The 17819-nt window shown below is 44.4% G+C and overlaps 2 protein-coding genes across 8 annotated transcripts in view; one reads left to right on the top strand and one right to left on the bottom strand.

The window, feature by feature from the left end:
• The window catches only part of LOC147009201 (uncharacterized), a 315005-nt gene that overhangs the window by 5714 nt on the left and 291472 nt on the right, over window positions 1–17819 (bottom strand). The gene's annotated exons all lie outside the window — the stretch shown is intronic.
• LOC147009205 (uncharacterized) overlaps window positions 1–17819 on the top strand; it is a 91395-nt gene that overhangs the window by 25727 nt on the left and 47849 nt on the right. For 3 of the 6 annotated variants that reach the window (XM_085861596.1, XM_085861597.1, XM_085861594.1), the window contains exons 3-4: window positions 2991–3053; window positions 5358–5501. In XM_085861596.1, coding sequence (XP_085717722.1) covers window positions 2991–3053; window positions 5358–5501 — 207 coding nt within the window. Of the gene's footprint in view, window positions 1–2990; window positions 3054–5357; window positions 5502–10404; window positions 16505–17819 lie in introns of those variants that run through there. The other 3 variants (XM_085861591.1, XM_085861593.1, XM_085861595.1) reach the window with 3 other exon arrangements.

The following is a 17819-nucleotide window of genomic DNA, read 5'->3' as shown; positions in this document are numbered from 1 at the left end:
CAAGATTCAGTGTACCATGGATGGGAAGAAGGGTAGGATAACTGAAGACGAGATGGGAAGAATCTGTGCATAAGAGAGCTGGGTTCTGTGGAAGAATTCCCAGGCTGAGTTAATATCAGGGGCAGTAGATGTAGGAGACCAGTCTTGCATTGAGATGGCTGTTTTCAGTCCCTGACAATCTGCCTGAGTGAACTGCCAGACTTGTTAGTGCTGAGGCAGCTGTCTGAGAATTGCCAGAGATATGTTGACTCTCACAAGAATATGATCAGATGAACTAAATGAAGTGGAGGAAGAGCAGGAAGCATTTGCAGGAAAGTTTGTCATCACCAAGTCCAGCAGGAAAGACTTGACATTGGGAGAGATCTGGGTCCAAAAGGTCACAGATTAAGTCAGTCTCTTGGAGTCACAGAAGTCCTTTGCTGAAGTGCCTTGGCCGGTAAGAGAGGTACCAACACCTGGCCAATTGGCATGAGGAAAATGTATGAAAGAAGGAAATTACCACATACAGTATGAAAAAGAGAGTAGGGACGAGTAGTTGAAAGTTTGTCCATTTTGTTTGAGAGAGATGTAGGTGAAGTTGTCACTGTTTGGAGGACAGTACAACACACAGACAAACAAGAGGTGGGAGTGGATGAGAAGTCCTAGCCAGAATTACTCTTGGGGTTTGAGAGGTGTAAGATCAGTACAAGGGCAGTAAGAAATTGAGTTATTGATGTGAAGTATAACTCCACTGCTGGCGTGTGTTTCAGGCCTATTAAATCAGAGGAGACAACCAGGTAAAGGTACTAATCGGGAGTGGTTGGGAGAGGGGACATGAAGTGGAGGGATGCTGATTCCAAATTCCCAAATTGGACAAACGTAGAGATCATGGGATGGGAGGTAAACTTTTTTGTTGAAGGCACGGAGAAAGGTGGTGCTGTCGGTGCGAGAGGAGGGTTGGTGGACCAAGAGCTTAGGTAACAGACAGTTTTGGAAGGTAATCTTTGTCAAGAAGAAGACGACGACTAATACATCGTGTTGAATAAGAAGAAGAAGAAGAACCTGTGGGGCACTCCTGATGGAGAAATAAGGAAATTTAAGCATATTTCAAGGTTTTAAATACACTTTTAATGGAAGAAGGAACAAGTGTTTATATTCAATGAAGATTCCGTTTGGAGATATTGAGAAAAATGGAGGAAAAGAACATTGTGCAGGAAGTACAAGCAAAAAGAAATTAAAGTAAAATGAGATCAGTGTTTTCAGGAAGTTCTAGTTATTTGCGTATCTGGAACGATCTCATAGTATTGAGCAGTTTCTCATTCTTTCTAAATATAAAACCTTTCGTAGAGTATACTTGTTTGTTCCGAGAACAAAGTAGATTTATTGGCTGATTTGTTTGAGTAATTCTTCAGATGGTTGAAATGCATAATATGGTTCTTTTTTTGGTCTCGGTTATGTTAACTTTTACTGTGACAAGAGCAGAGAACATGATGAAAGCAAGCCTGTAAAGCTATCCTGAAAAGAGCCCAACAGAGCAGCCAATAGGTACGAGGCTGAGTGGATTGGCCATGAAAATGGCAACCGAATGTGGGATGGAAAAGGAATAATAATAATAATAATAATAATAATAATAATAATAATAAATGATCAAGATCAAGGACACCATCCCAATAGCTTCAAGAAAATGGCAGGACTGAGTCCGATGAATGGACAAGTGCAGGTTCTGTAAAGTTGAAAGATAACTCACTGGTCGCAAGAAACTTATGTCAGAACATCTGTATAAACAAAGGCATAAAAACATGGGCTAATGAACCCACTGGCATATTTGTAAAAACTTCAATATCATTGTTTCAGAAAGGTAACAGAAGCACAACAAATGGCAGTCATCAAAAATGAGGACATGGTTCTCATATATGACCAGACCATCCCATCTAGCGTGAACATTGAAACCAGGCATTTCCGTTCCTTGGTTCACACAGTCATGGAAGACTAAATTTCCAGGATTTTTCCAGGACTTTTAATCCAATGTTTTATGTACTGAGTGACATTGATATAAGAATGAAACCTTGTTTGTTGTCTGGCTTTCCATATTGTATTGAATATTTCATTATTATACAGAATGTATACCTACAGCCAAAATATATCAGCTTAGCATGTTATACCACAGGACCATTCCAAGTTGTGCCTTTTGCAGCATTAATCACCAGCTTTTGTCATTCCGCTTGGACTCTCGGGAGATGTTACAAACAATGTACCATCAATACAGTCTACCTATTGAATCCTGTCAACAGTCTGGTCACTTTCCTCCCAATAATAATTATGTGAACAGTCTGATGCATGAAAACGTCAGATACTCATAAAACTGAAGTGTCTTCATCAAGTTGGTTTTGTATCTCATTCAACTCCTCTGCAGATCTGCGCAAGCTGTTAGAATTGCTGATGCATGTTAAACTGGAATGGCACTCGGTAGCGTGCTCCGCCAAGCTGAACAATTTCCGTTTTTTATCCCACTGATTGGATACAAAACAGGCCCCTTCAGCTGTCATGTGATAGGCGTGTAGCCAGTGAGAACAGCGGTTTGGACGAGTCAATAGATGTGATGATCCAACACAAAGCGGACTTTGTGACTCCCAGGTCGGCGCGAGTCGACGGTGATCCGCCAGCTATGCACTGCTGTTAGGGCCACAAAGATCAACGCTGCAGCCATTGATGAAATAGATGTATTTTCGGTCCTTAAGATCTATTCTTCACTGCACCTGATAAAATGAGAGAGATAGAGAAGAAAGGAGTACACTAGATGTGATTGGGGAAACCCTCCCCTTCCACCCCACTCCCCCCCCCAGGAGGCAGAGGTGTAAACTTGCCCCCCAGGCAGACCTTTTCCCCTGGGTTTGGTCAGATTTAAAAGTCTGGTGTGTGCGTGCGTGCGCGCGTGCTTTGTGTTCCTGGTCCTCCAGAAGCATGATTTGAAAAATATCAAGTTAAGTTTAATATGATGTTTTTCTTTTCAGATTCGATTGTGAAGGTGAAGGTGGAATCTGAGTTTGAAGATGATTCAATGTCTCAAGGGAAAGGTGTGAACCACAACAACATTCTGCTTGTTCCATTTACAGACAGTCATGTGTGCATGTGCATTATACAGGAGGTTGTGAGAGTTGCTATCGAACTTTTCTCAAGGCCACAGGCCACATAGTGACATCAGGCTACTTTATGAATGACCCATCTCATTCATAACGGATTCCCCTCGGCACATAGAAGCATCACATTATTTGTTTAAGATTTTCAGCGTAAGTATGGGTGTACCGCCAGCTGTGACAGAAGCAGTTGATGATAAATAAATTAGTAAAAATATTCGTATCAACCATATTGTCATTCACGATAGACACTCCTATTGTACAACACAAAATAATGAGAAACCAGAAAAGAGGCATTGTAATTTCATCTCGTCATACATTTGGGCTTTTCATAGTTTAATTTAATATGTTGATAAACAATGAGGTTGTCAAGTGTGTTATGAGTAGGTTAGATTGTCGTGTAACAGGGACCTGACAGAGTTAATCGCTGGCGACACATGACGCTGAGGCAGCGTATGTAATTTATAGACAGGATAGTCAGAGTAATATGGTATACGTAAATGCCTCTTGCTTGTGGGTGGGACCAGGTGAGGACTTCCTGTCATGAAAAGCATGTCGCACGGGTGCAAAATGAATCACGACCTCTCTGGTCAGTGCGTGCCAGCTATTGTGACACAGTGTGATGTGGAGCCGGAAGTGGAAATCGATTTTATTTTTTTAAATTGGTGCTTCCCCTTGTTTGGGATACAGCGACCCAACAATCAGGTATATCAGGAGGACCAGGAGGACAAGGCGAGAGGAAGAATAGCTCCTTGGAGGTAGAGCAAAGAAAGGGCACACCAGAGCTCTTGCCATGCAGTGGGGACAGAGGAGGACATTGGAGATCGAGAAGAGACAGGAGAACTCTATGTGCACGGAGTGCAAAGAAGACAGAAGTGAGTGAAGAAAAAGATCCTGGAGAGAGGACGCAGGGCAGACCAGGAGGCCTCGTCTGCATTGGACAGAGAGGGCAGTGTTTCGGTAACTGACAGCTCTGTAGAGGCAAAAAAAACAACAAAAAACCAAGCTGTTGCTGGCGATGCTCGTGGCTGGTTCCCTTCATCGTGCTCTGTTTGGCTTTTTTCATCTTGGTTGTTGCTGGTGCTCCTCGTGGCTGGTTTACTTCGTATTTAAGCTGACTTCATCACTGGCTCTCGTCGTCTCGCGTCTGGTTTCCAAAGCGGGCTGCATTGAGTCCTGCATCCACCCTGCACATCATAGACAAAGGAAAGTCCCGGCCTGCATTCTTATCTTGATTGTGATCTGTGGCGCCTACAGTGGGTTAGGTTTCGCTCTTTATTTCTCATCGTTGTATACCAGTTTGCATGTTCCCATCTACCTAGTTGTGTCTTTTGATTTGCTTGGTTTGTTCTGAACTGCTTGTCTTGTGTACCTTTTCCCCCCTGCATTCATTACGAAATTAACTCTTTAAAAGGTAAGAAAATGTGTTCGAGCCATCTGCTTCCCATGCGTGTGCTGTCAGTTTTGGCTCCTATTAAATGATCCTTGGGGAAACGGTAACCTGAAGTTAAAATAACTGGACGTAGTTCGGCCATTTCCTGAGACAAAAGGTCCCGGCGTTGAGGCATCCTGTGTTAATGTATAATACTTGACAAATTGATTGTAAGTTTACCTAAAATTTAAACGATGAGACTAGAATAATTGCTGAGTTTCCATGAACAAAGCAAAAAGGGTATGAAAACTATTTGTTCGGTTTTTGAACCGTCGTGTGATCGTTCATAATCATCAAAGCCTGACTCTCCATTGTCATGTCTCATGACTATGATGATAATCCAGGAGCTGACTAAGAGAATAATTCCGGTTATAGGGTGGAGAGGAGGGGTGGTACCACCTGTAGAAGTTGGAGTAGTAAAATGGTGATGATCTAAAGTGACCCCTTGTTTAACCAGGCCGTGACAAATGTTTGAGACTGATTTTAGCAGAGGCTCGTCGTGAGGTGGAGATAATAATCCCAGGGCACCAATTAAGAAGTTAACAGGATTAATTTTATCAGGCAATGGAATGTGCTCAGTTCTTCCGCATCAGCGAGAACATCATATTGTCATTTATTCATGAACTTCCTATATTTTCAGACCACTCTACCCTTTCAGATTCACAATTTTTTTCCATTAACCCCCTCCTTAGTTGCTTGCCTGTTAGAGACCCTGGGTGTTTCTCCCCACTACGTAGAATGATGGTTTTCGTTTAGATTTCCTTGTTTATCCCTTCCTATATTGTAATGAACTGTTGTCACATGGTTTGCAGGAGAAGCTCTTGCATTGAAGTCAGAAACTTTCCAAAACGACCTTCTTCAGACTTCCCAAGATGCTTTGAGCAATGATCATGTAAAGCAGGAAGCATGTGATTCTCCACCCATGGAGCCAAGCAAAGTTGCTCAGCTGCTCGAAGGTAAGCCGAGCTCTCTATGGATCACATCACATTGTGTTTATTGATTTATTTCATTCTTTCACTTTGAAATAATTTTGAGATCACCTGCAGAAAGGAAGGTGAACAACCCAGTTATGTGACAATCTCAACACACACCTACTATCTGTTGATTCCTCTAGTCACTTAGTATCTAGCACTGGGTTGCCCAACATTCAGGCCGCAGCCATAGTCCGGCCCGCAAAATTGTTTTCTATCCAGCCAGCCAACCTTTCATAACTTTTGCTGATTAGTTGATGAGCATATAATTTGTGTGTGTGTGCGTGCGTGCGCGTGTACACAAGGATGTCCCAAAAGTTGTGTCGTGATCTGTCTGTAGGCTCGCTGCATTTGAACAATTAAATTCATATTCCGTTCAACAATTGCTTCTTCTTCTTCTTCTTCTTCTTCTTCTTCTTCTTCCATCCCGTTAGAGGTCGGCACAGCGGATCATCCGCATAGTGATTTGGCACATGTTTTACGCTGGATGCCCTTCCTGACGCAACCCTGGTCGCCTCTTACGACACAGGGATATAATGTGTCGTAATCTGTCTGTCCATCTATTCATGGTAAATCTCCAGGGTTAGAGCCTCAATGAAGAAAAAAAAAATCACCCTGCAAAGCATTATCATTTCCAAAATATTCAGGACTTGAACAAATCCCGCCAACGTAAGATGAGCCGAAACGATGGAGGCGGTTTATTTTTATAACCCAAGGGTGGCGGTTTTGATCACTCTATAGCAAACGGGACGAGAAAGGTGGCATGAGGGGCTTCACTGAGTAAATAGTGTTTATTTATACACAAGAGCGATAAGAAGGCTCGGCAAGAGGAGGGATCCGTGGGCGATTCGACGCAGGGTGGTGTTGATTCGGGCGTGGGGGAAAACACAAACAACTTCAATGGATATACAGCAAAATGTAAAGAATCAAATAAATCGGTACACGAATCTCAAACCCTCGAAGGCGCCAGGTACACACACACACACACACACACACACACACACACACACACACACACACACACACACACACACACACACACACACACACACACACACACACACACACACACACACACACACACACACACACAACAAAACGAAGCTATTTCGTCAGGCTTGCCCGTGGTGTCGATGCAAAAGTCATTGGATGTGGGTGCCGGACGAGCTGGCGTTGCCCCTGTCAGGGGCAGGAGACACGGTGTTGCAGATGTTCCGTGAAACCTTCCACGCAGAAATGTAGTTCTTGGCCTGTGAGCTCCAACAAGCCACTGTGGTGTTGTTCTCCGTTCGTCGACCTCCTGTGGTGTAGGCCCAAAACCGCTCACAGCCGCCAGGGAACCCAGTTCATGCGCCAAGAACGAGCAGGGGAGGGAGGCAGGTCTGCCCACCGTCCAGTCCCGTACCCAGAGCCAGCGGAACACGAGAGCCAAACGAGGTGAGGAACGAGGCACGAGGCACGAGACAGAGACAGACAGGAACAAACCCCGCCAGCTGTTTTTTTTTAATCTTTTTCTCTCCCAATCAGATCGTTTCATGCTCATGAGTGTCTGGTCCTCCCAACGGAGCTCCTCGTTGGTCCTCCGTCTACGGCCCTCCGCCAATGGTCATCAAGGGGCGGAGCCATCCACAGATATATCTCCTCCCTTTCTCTCAATCCTCCAATCAGGCCGCCCCATGCTCCAGGGTCTTTGTAACTTCCAACGGAGCACCTCATTGGTCCTCCGTCTGCGGCCCTCCGCCAATGGTCATCAAGGGGCGGAGCCATCCACATATATATATATATCTCCTCCCTTTCTCTCAATCCTCCAATCAGGCCGCCCCATGCTCCAGGGTCTTTGTAACTTCCAATGGAGCGCCTCGTTGGCCCTCCGTCTGCGGCCCTCCGCCAATGGTCATCAAGGGGGTGGAGCCATCTGCAGCACCGTTCTGTCACGTCACGGCAAGCCTACAGGAAATACTAAAAGGGAATACGCATCAACACTTACCCTAACCCATCTCCCTATCTAATTACGTGACAATTATCATTTCCCCCTTAAAGAAATGGACATTTACTAGACAATCTATCACCACTAAATCCATACTTCATTACATCGAGATCCTGGTATAACTCGAACAGCATGGCGTACCTAATTAAACATCCTAATTACCCTTTAAATGCATACCCCCTCACCCCCCCTCAGACGTAACTATATATATATATATATATATATATATATATATATATATATATATATATATATATATATATATATATATATATATTGTGGACAGGGGTCATCGTCGTGGGCACTCTGACTGATCTGCAGCTACGCATCCCCAAAACACAGCAGGGTGTGATGCACTGTGGATTGTGACACATTCCTCCCGTGACCACCATTAAAATTTTCTGTGACTTGTGCCACAGTCGACCTTCTGTTGGTTTGGACCAGATGGGATAGCCTTCGTTGCCCTCGCGCATCGATGAGCCTTTGGCGCCCAACACCCTGTCGCCGGTTTGTGGTTTGTCCCTCCTCGAACCACTGTCGGTAGGTACTCACCACTGCTGACCGGGGGCACCCCATAAGCCTTTCCGTTTCAGAGATGCTCTGACCCAGTCGTCTGGCCATAACAATTTGGCCCTTGTCAATGTCGCTCAGGTCTTTACTCCTGCCCATTTCTCCTGCATCCAACACATCAACTTCAAGAACTGACTTCACTTGTTGCCTAATATATCCCACCCCTTCTAAACACAATTTTATTTATTAACTAGACGACCCGTGAACCCGTTGAGTTCCCGATGTGACAGCGGTTGATAAAAAAATCATTAAAAAAAAAGATAGCTCCAGCGAACTATACCGCTGAGGTTGTTTGCATTGATCAAATAATCCCAAAGAGTACTTGACTGAATTGGGAATTGATTTTTTTAATAATTTTTTTCGATTCCCGATTTGAACGAAACTTGATATTGCGCGTCAATGTGAAAAAAAAACGGAGAAAAGAAAGTCAAATAAATTATTGTGCGTAATCTTCCAAACACAATTTTATTCATTAATGAACACAGAAGTATTAGATCAAAATGGCAATGTTTATTTGATGCTTAAAAATAAATCGTTCTTTGTCTGTACTAAATGTTTGAGATTTTAAAATAAATCATTTCAAGAAAGAAAAAAAAAGATAGCTCCAGCGAACTATACCGCTGAGGTTGTTTGCATTGATCAAATACTCCCGAAGAGTACTTGACTGAATCGGGAATTGATTTTTTTATAATTTTTTTCGTTGCCCGATTTGAACAAAACGATACTTACTGCACACTGCAGAAGAATGGTAAGGTAGGCCAAAAATTTTTGCGCTATCGTGTACCGTTTTGGCTGTATTTCGGGAACATACATACATACTGTTACGTTTGAGGGGGGGGTATGCATTCAAAGGGTAATTAGGATGTTTAATTAGGTATGCCATGCTGTTCGAGTTTACCAGGATCTCGATGTAATAAGTAGCAATTCAGTGGTGATAAGTTGTCTAGTAAATGTTCATTTCTTCAAGGGGGAAATGATAAATGTCACGTAATTAGATAGGGACACGGGATAGGGTAAGTGTGTCTGCGTAAACCCCTTTTGGTATTCTCTGAAGACTGGCCGTGACGTCACAGGACAGTGCAGCGGATGGCTCCGCCCCGTGATCACGATTGGCGGAAGGCGATGGCGGTGGGCCAATAAACGGCTCGATTGAAGTGACGAGGACCAAGGATAAAAAGGTTCTGTTCGGGGTCGAAAAGGAAGAGGAAGAAGATTACAACCAAAAGATCGTTTTTTTTTTGGTGGGGAGGCTGTTGCGCGGGGAGCGTCCTTGTTGTGCCGATTCGATCGTGTTCTTCATCGTGTCTTGGAGCCTTGCGGAGCCTCGTGCCTCACCTTGGTTGGCTCTGGGGTTCTGCTGATTCGGAGTACGGGGTCGAACGGCGGGCGGACCTGCCTCCCTCTCCTGCTCGCAACTTGGCGCCAGAACTGGTTCCCTGGCGGCTGTGAGCGGACTTGGGCCAAGACCAGGAGGTCGACGGCACCACGGTTTCTCCTGCCCCCCTGACGAGAGCAAGGCCAGCTCGTCCGACGCCGATCCAGGGACAGTTGCGTCCACACCATGGTCCAGCCTGACCACCAGAAATAGCTACGTTTTGTGTGTGTGTGTGTGTGTGTGTGTGTGTGTGTGTGTGTGTGTGTGTGTGTGTGTGTGTGTGTGTGTGTGTGTGTGTGTGTGTGTGTGTGTGTGTGTGTGCTTGGCGCCTTAGAAGGTTTGAGATCTCTATATTCATTGGAATTGTCTGTGTTTTTCCCCACGCCCGATCCCACACCATCCCGTCGAATCGCCCCGGATCCCTCTTCTTGCCGAGTCTTGTTATTTCTGGTTAATGGTAAAAACGAATAAACATCATCAACTCAGTGAAAAGTGACTCGTGCCACCTTCCTCGTCCCGTTTGCGGTAGAGCAATTAGAACCGCCATGTTTGGGTTATAAATAAATAAACCGCCTCCATCGTTTCGGCTCATTCTACGTTGGCGGGACTGTTCAAGTCCCGTGGACGTCACAATACATATATACATATATATAGGATGAGAGTTTTAGTAATATATAGATGCCCCTTATTCTCTGTGATCTTGTGGTTCTATGGTTTGGAATTATTGGTGGATGAGGTATGTGATGGAACATCATCTGATAAGATAGTTTGTGTGTGTTCGGTAACTATTTGACTAATTTGGGAAGATCCAAAATTCTTCCATTTCTGAATCCTTGCTGTTCATTTGAATTGAGTGTAGATATATGGCCAATGTTCAATCTAATTTGAGTGAAATGTTTGTCAATTTTACTAAGTTAGTGTGATTTGTTGATGATTTATGTGACTTGTCTTTACAGAGATTCAAATGCAACCGGTTTCTTGTTCAAACTGTTCCCAGTTGATTGACACGGAAGTTTTCAATCGGCACATGACTCGAAGCGTTTGTCAAGAAACTGACAAATATCACAGCGTGTCTTACAAGCGCAGTTGTAAACGTTGTACAGTGACCCTCAACAATATCCAAGGAAGTGAGAGACCACACAAGTGTTGTGTGTGTGACAAATCATTCACATATTTTAAATCTTTAACAGTACATCAAAGAATACACGCAAATGAGAAACCACACAAGTGTCCGGTGTGTGACAAATCATTGACAACTTTCAAAACTTTAAAAGTACATCAAAAAATACACAAAAGTGAGAAACCACACAAGTGTTCTGTGTGCAGCAAGTCTTATTCTTACATCTCAGAATTGAAAATTCATGAAAGAAATCACACGGGTGAGAAGCCATTCACATGCCCAGTATGCAAGAAGGCATTCGCTCGTTCTTCATGTTTCTATGGACATCAAAGAATACACACAGGAGAGACTCCATACAAATGTTCTATGTGCAGAAAGAGATTTGCTTTTTCATCAAATTTGTCGAAACATAAAAAAATTCACACAGGAGAGAAGCCCTACAAGTGTTCGTTGTGCAGCAAAGCATTTCCTATTTCATCATATTTGCGTCGACATCAAAAAATTCACACAGGAGACCGAGATTAAGAGCAGCAGTTGAAAATGAGGAGGAAGATAAGGAAGAGCAGGAGAAAGAAGAAGATGAGGAAGATTATGATGATGAGCAGCCTCAGCTGGAAGAAGAGTCTGCCAACAAAGTAGAGGAGATGAGATGCTTGACCGCTCAGGGCAAGACCACGACTCCATCGAATAGAAAACAACCAATGGAGAAAAACACGAGTAAGGAGGATAAACGGAGCACTCAGAAAAATGACACCACACCAAAATCATCTCCCTTGAAATAAATTAACACTGTTTGGCAGCAGCACTGCTCATTTAAGAAAATGTAACAGGCAAACAACACAGCAAGAAAATAGGCCAGGCCTCACAAATGTAAACCAAACACCACCATGGAGCCTTGAGAGGCGGACAACGACTTTGAGAAAAGAAACGTGACAAATAGTAGTTCACGAAGGGAAACCAAAGCCCAAAGCTATTGAGAAGAATCCATAAAATTGAAAAGAAAGACCTAGAGTCAATGGGTGCTGAAAAACTCAAGATAGAAATGATAGTGGGGGGGGGGGACTAAAAAAACACTACGATGAAGCCAACATCAGAGGAAAACAAAACCAGAGCTGTTTGAAAATAACCTGAAAAGATTTGACCGAGAACTAGGGAAGGAGAAGCAGAATATGCCAATTACCCCGGAAAAAAAAGACGAATGAGAAAAATTCTGCAACGAACTTTATGAAGATGGAAAAAAAACCCCACAACGATGAGGCGGAATGGATGTAAAAATTGCGAAATAAAAAGCAACATCTCGAAGAAATGCCCAAGTGATAATAAGTGACAAAGAAAAAAAAATGATAAAACAATTTGCCAAATAAACCAACTAGATGCTCTCCACAGTCACTACGCTCAAGCATTGAACCGACTCCAAGAGGACAAAGTAATGGATGAATGACTCGCAGAAGGCAAACACCTTCCTTCTCCCAAAATCTGAAGAAACCCAAGTGCCTCACACATATAGGCCAATTACATAACTATCTACCAATAACATATAAAAACGTTTAACAGGAATCATCACAGAAATAATTTACCATCACCTAACAACAAGGAGGTTGAGAAGCACGGAAGAAGGGATGTAAGAAAGGATGCTTCAGAAGAATAGACCCCCTATTACTGAACAAGGCCATATTGGAAAACAAAGTTATGAAACACCAAATTGTCCACAGCTTGGATAGACCATAACAAAGCTTTTGATAGTGTCCCACATTCATGGATGCTAAAATGTATGCAAGTGTACAAGATCAAAGATGAGTAGAAGAGTGCGACCAAACATGTGATAAACAAATGCGCAAACCAATTACCAAAGAATACCGACGGACGTAGAACGAGGCTAATCCTAAAAAACATGTCTCTCCCAAAGAAGCAAAATCAAAGCTATAAATTGACTCGCATTGTTCGAAGATAGTTGTGGAATGGTAAAGTGGCCACACTCGGAAATTAAACTAGATACCAAAACAAGGAAACTCATCACTATCCACAAAATGTTCTATAAAAATAAGTGCATCCCAAAAATATAGACGAGAAGGAGTAGGTGTTGGACTCATAGAGCTCAATGAAGTGCACAGAACGATGAGTGTAGGATTGGCCAAGTTCATAAAAATCTCAAAAGAGTACCAAATCCAATTTGTACACAAAGAGGAAGACAGGCCAGAAAAGAAAAAAAACAAACCTTGCAAAACATTTCCAAGAACTGGTGCAAATAAAAGATCCATCCATCCGTTGGGACTATACTCTAAGCTGAGCGTTGGTGCTGCCGAAAGAGTCTCCAAGGCAATTGGGCACAATCCTGGACGGTTGCCACTCTGACACAGGATACCAGCAAGCCGGTACTCATTTTGCCGACCTCAGAAGGATGACAGGCTGCGTCAACCCCACCTGGTATTAATTCAACAGCCAAGCAGAATTTGAACTTGAAGGACCCAAAGATCCCAAGCCCACCACCCTTAATAGAAGATGCTACACATGGAATTAAAACAGTAAGAAATACAGCCCCAAAGATTATGAATAAGATGAAGGAAATGTCAACAAATATACACCAACAATTTGGAGAATGACAAAAGAGCAAGAGGATTAAAAAAGAGAGTTGGACAGATTTGAGATAGACAAACAAGGTTCATTGGAATGGCTTAGAAGGGGTGAGTTTAATTGGGATGGAGAATGAGTCACAATACATGACCAAGACAGGACACACTATCAATGGCTTTCAGATGGCAGTATTTAATCCCTTGGAAAAGTGGAAGTTCTGCAAGGTAGAAACAGAAGGACAAGTCACCTTCTCTCGGAATGTAAAAAAAAACTTGTGTCAGAACAGCTGTACTCCCATTTCGTTCATGGGCCAAACCAGTTTGCGAGTACCACCATGGATGAGTAAATTGTGAGTGGAACAATTAACACAAGGAAACACAAAGAAATCAGACACAGGTGGAGGCCATTTAGCCCACCCAACAACAACACCACACTAATTTATCAACACAAGATCAAAACTAGAAGGGCACTCGGTAGAGCGCATACCTCCGTAGTAGAGGACGTGATCGTGTCAGAGGAGGTGGTATAAGGGATAGACCTAGAACCCCCCCTCCCCCCGCCCACTGAACAAGAGCCACTGCAGGGTTCAATGAGTGCTAGTTTACACCTAATGAGCAACCAAGGCCTAACAATGTGCAAAATGCAATAAATGTGGAAAGTGTTCCACTTGACTACTTTGGGTTATTCTGGGATGATGTTCTTTGGGATTTACTTCTCACGGAAACTAATTGCCAAGCTGAACATGTGATTGTAGTCAAACAATGGGCGTCGATCCCAGTGGGGACGGGGACGGGGGGGGGGGGGACATGTCCCTCCCACTTTTTTTTTACCAGGGGGGACAGAGTATATTCTGTCCCCCTCACATTTCGAGTCCCATGCCTATTTGAAAAATGCAAAAAATCGAGCAATAGCTGTTGGTACGCAGCGATAAGCCTTCCTTGCTATTCTTGTCATTATACCATGCAGCCCCACGCTGTAGATATACCTCATGTACTGTTTGGTGCATATAGGGGGCAACGGTAGTGTACATGTACACTACCGTCGCCCCCTATATGCACCGTCTCTTCTACACACGGTGCTGGCTGGCCGCTCACACCCAATGACGGCAGCTCTGTCGCTCACACTCATACAGTGTACATGGCTGAAAACAAAACTAGGAATTTCCAGTATGTACCTACGTTGAGCATATGCGTTCAGCTCAGCGATGTGTCACAACCTGCGTCGCTACAGAACAGGGCACAGGTCATTAGACGCCGAACATGGAGAAGCAAAATACCAAGATACCAATATGCCTGGGCACACCTTGGGAGAAGGGTCCAGTTACCTGTCCCCCCCCCCCCACATTTTGGCTTGGATCGACGCCCTTGAGTCAAACCAATCAATTATGCAGCAAAATCGAAATCTTTCCAACAAAAGCCTCTTACTTTTGCAGAGTTGAATGCATTTTTGGGGCTCCGAGTCACCATGGAAATCTTGATAGATAAAGATATAATAGGTACAAGCAGTACTGGCGGTCTAAGGACGCTACACTTACTTACACACCTGGTTTTCCAAAGGTCATGACAAGAGACCGGTTCCCTGCAATCCAGTCTCTCCTACATTGTGTAAATGAGGATAATCCCCAGCTTGACAAGAATGATAAAATATACAAGACCTGCCCAGTGTTCAATTATTTGATTGAAAAATTCAAGCATCACTTCGTTCCATATTGTGGACTTTCACTTGATGAGCGAAAGATCCCCCCTAACAACAAAATGCCATTCAAACAGTACATAAAGGACAAGCCGATCCCTTGGGGAATCAAAAATTTTCTGTTGTGTGATCGTGAAAATGGGGATATTTGCAATGTTGAAGTTTACACTGGGAAATGATGCTGAAGCAATCGATAACCTTGGGGTTACAGGGAACTTGGTTGTCCAAATGACTGACGAATTCTACACCTCCGTTCAGCTCTTTGAGTATTTGATCATAAAACCAGGGATAAGGATGCGTGGAACTCCTATGACCAACAGAAGAAAATTTCCCCAAGACTCTTTCAAGGAGAAACAATGAAATGCAAAAATACGAATGGGAAATCTATTCATTGGGACTTGCTGTTTAACTTAGGCAGGACAAGTGGCCCATATATTTTGTCACGTCAATCTGCGTCTCTTCCTCTCTTGAAACCAGTTCAGCGATTATGATTGTTCCGAAAAAAGAGAGATTCTTGTTGCTTGTCCAAAAGCATTGAAGGCCGATCATGCTTATTGGGGGGGGAACAGACAAAAATGACCAAATTACTGAATTGCAGAAGTTCCGCCACCACTATAAATGGCCAAGACGCTTGGTAATACAATTCTTCATGTGGGCTACATGCAATGCATACGTACTGATGGGTTTCATAAAGCCCCATGCTCTTCTAACCAGGAGTAGTCACTTTCCATTTGTTTAAAGAGAAACTGTGTCAGGAACTTGTAGGACATGTTCAATCTACTGGAGCAGCATTTGGTGAACGACGCTCAGCACAGTTTCATGACGAGCGACGACTGAAACGGGATGCTCCCCATGATGTTGAAAAGGCTCCACATGTGACTGCCGATAATCGTTGTGTTGTGTGCAGAGAGAAGTACCTTATGGCTAAGCAAAGAAACCTTAGGGCAAAGGATAAGGACTTGCCGAAATGTTTCACAAGAAAACGCACTGGTGCACGTACTGTGAAGACTTCTTATGTATCGGAACGCCGGGCAATAACTGTTGGTTTGACTGGCACCACAAAGTATAATATTCGTGATAAACTCAAAAAAGAAGAAAGTAAGACAGTTTTTGATTCAAAATGTCATTTATTTGTAATTACAGGGCAAGAAAGACATTTTTACAGGCAGAAAACAAAAATAAAACAAATTTCAACTTTTCAGTGATTTTTCTCCAGGGAACCAAGGGTGGGGGGAGCTGAAAGTCCAAGGAGCTCAGGGTTCAAAAGGTTAATTACTAAAACGGAATCGGAATTTATTACAGCCATGTCACAAAAAAGTCATCCATCTGCCTTCGCTGCAAACAAATATTCAATGGTATCAGCTTCTCCTAGTGAGTAAATAACACACATGCAGATCATTGTTGTTTGACAGTTAAAAGAAACACTGAAATGTGAAAAATAATTAACCGCTGAACCTAAATTAATAAATAACACACACACACACACACACACACACACACACACACACACACACACACACACACACACACACACACACACACACACACACACACATATTGTTGCTGATTCGCGCCCGCCGGCGTGCGAGCGGCCACGTAACTCGAATCGCGGCACGTCGCCCACCGGACGGACAATCCCGTCGTGACCCTCTCGGACTAACGCCGGGAACTAGTCACGGGTGGGCCTTTCGGCCTCACCACGATCGTGCCAATCGGCCCCCCGCGTGGGATAGGGTTGCTCGCCAAATTCGACCTACCTAAGTACCCACACGGAGGGTAGACCGGGCGATCGCACCTCGCCGCAGGTCGACTTCGGACACGGGCCACTTTAAGCGACCCGTTCCGTACTATCGGGATAACCGAGCGGTGTTATCGTCAACCTCGACGGTTCGATTAATTATTGGGCGTATTTAGCCCACGACCAACCCTTTACGTGAAGTAAGATGGAGATTCAATAAAAGAAAAGACGAAGCGAAATGGGAAAAACAGTTCAACATAAAGCACATTTATTCCGCGGCAAACGGAAAGCACACATATACAATTATACACCAAAAGCAAATGTAAAAGTAGAAGAAGCACAACAATTCTGCACAAAAAGCAAATGTAACAATGCAGATCTACTACCGACTACCGAGCACACGGCAACACTTATACAGTTTTACTTCACAGACGGCGCCGACAACACATATACTCAAAGCAAAAGAAAAAGGGACCACCCTCAACGATGAGGGGGGGGGCAGACGGGCCTGGGGCCGAGACCGCGTCGAGCCTACCCGTCTGGTGATGAGCCGCAAAATGGCGTTGGCGCCCCGACTCCGCGGGCCTCGCTGGCACTGCCTGGAATGGGGTGGGAACGGGGCCCCCTTCTCACACTATCTCAGCGCGGGGGGGGGGGGGAAACAGGAGGGGGTTGTTGATGCTCGGGGGAATGAGGATATCTCGCCGGCTTGGGTCCCGCGACGAGCGACTCCACTGCGACCTCGGTCGCGTTACCGGCCTCCCCTCTCCGCAGCTCCCCGACTCTGACACGAGCGCCCTCTCGACTGCCTTCGCCGCCGCCACAACTCTCCAACTCTCCCACTCTCCACTCTTCTCAACTCCGTCCAACTGCGATTCAGAAACTCTTTTTCTCTCCCGATTCAGAAACTCCCTCAACAACTGCCTCGATTCCGTCCAACTGCCTTGTCGGCGAGCGAACGCGGCCCTTTATAGCCCCCGGGGCTTCGCTCCTTCACCTTCGACCCTTCACCTCTGGCTGGCTCCCCATTGGACAGAGGAAAAGTGGGCGTGAATGATTCTTGATCCGCGAATCTGCATATAGCGATTATACTCCGACGCACCTGGAGGCGGGGCCAAATCGCCCCACGTTCGCTGATAGGACGGAACAGAAGTGGGCGTGAATCGTTCTTGATCCGATTTCTCAGAAAGGCTGGTGTTTTTGCACCCGCTGCTCGGTGCGCGCCCTGTACGAGTCCAGGATCGGTGCCC

Source organism: Eptatretus burgeri, chromosome 17 (genome assembly GCF_056783735.1).
Source record: "Eptatretus burgeri isolate ZD-2024b chromosome 17, Ebu_testis_v1, whole genome shotgun sequence".
NCBI lineage: Eukaryota > Metazoa > Chordata > Myxini > Myxiniformes > Myxinidae > Eptatretus > Eptatretus burgeri.
This window is presented reverse-complemented; position numbering and strand designations above follow the sequence as displayed.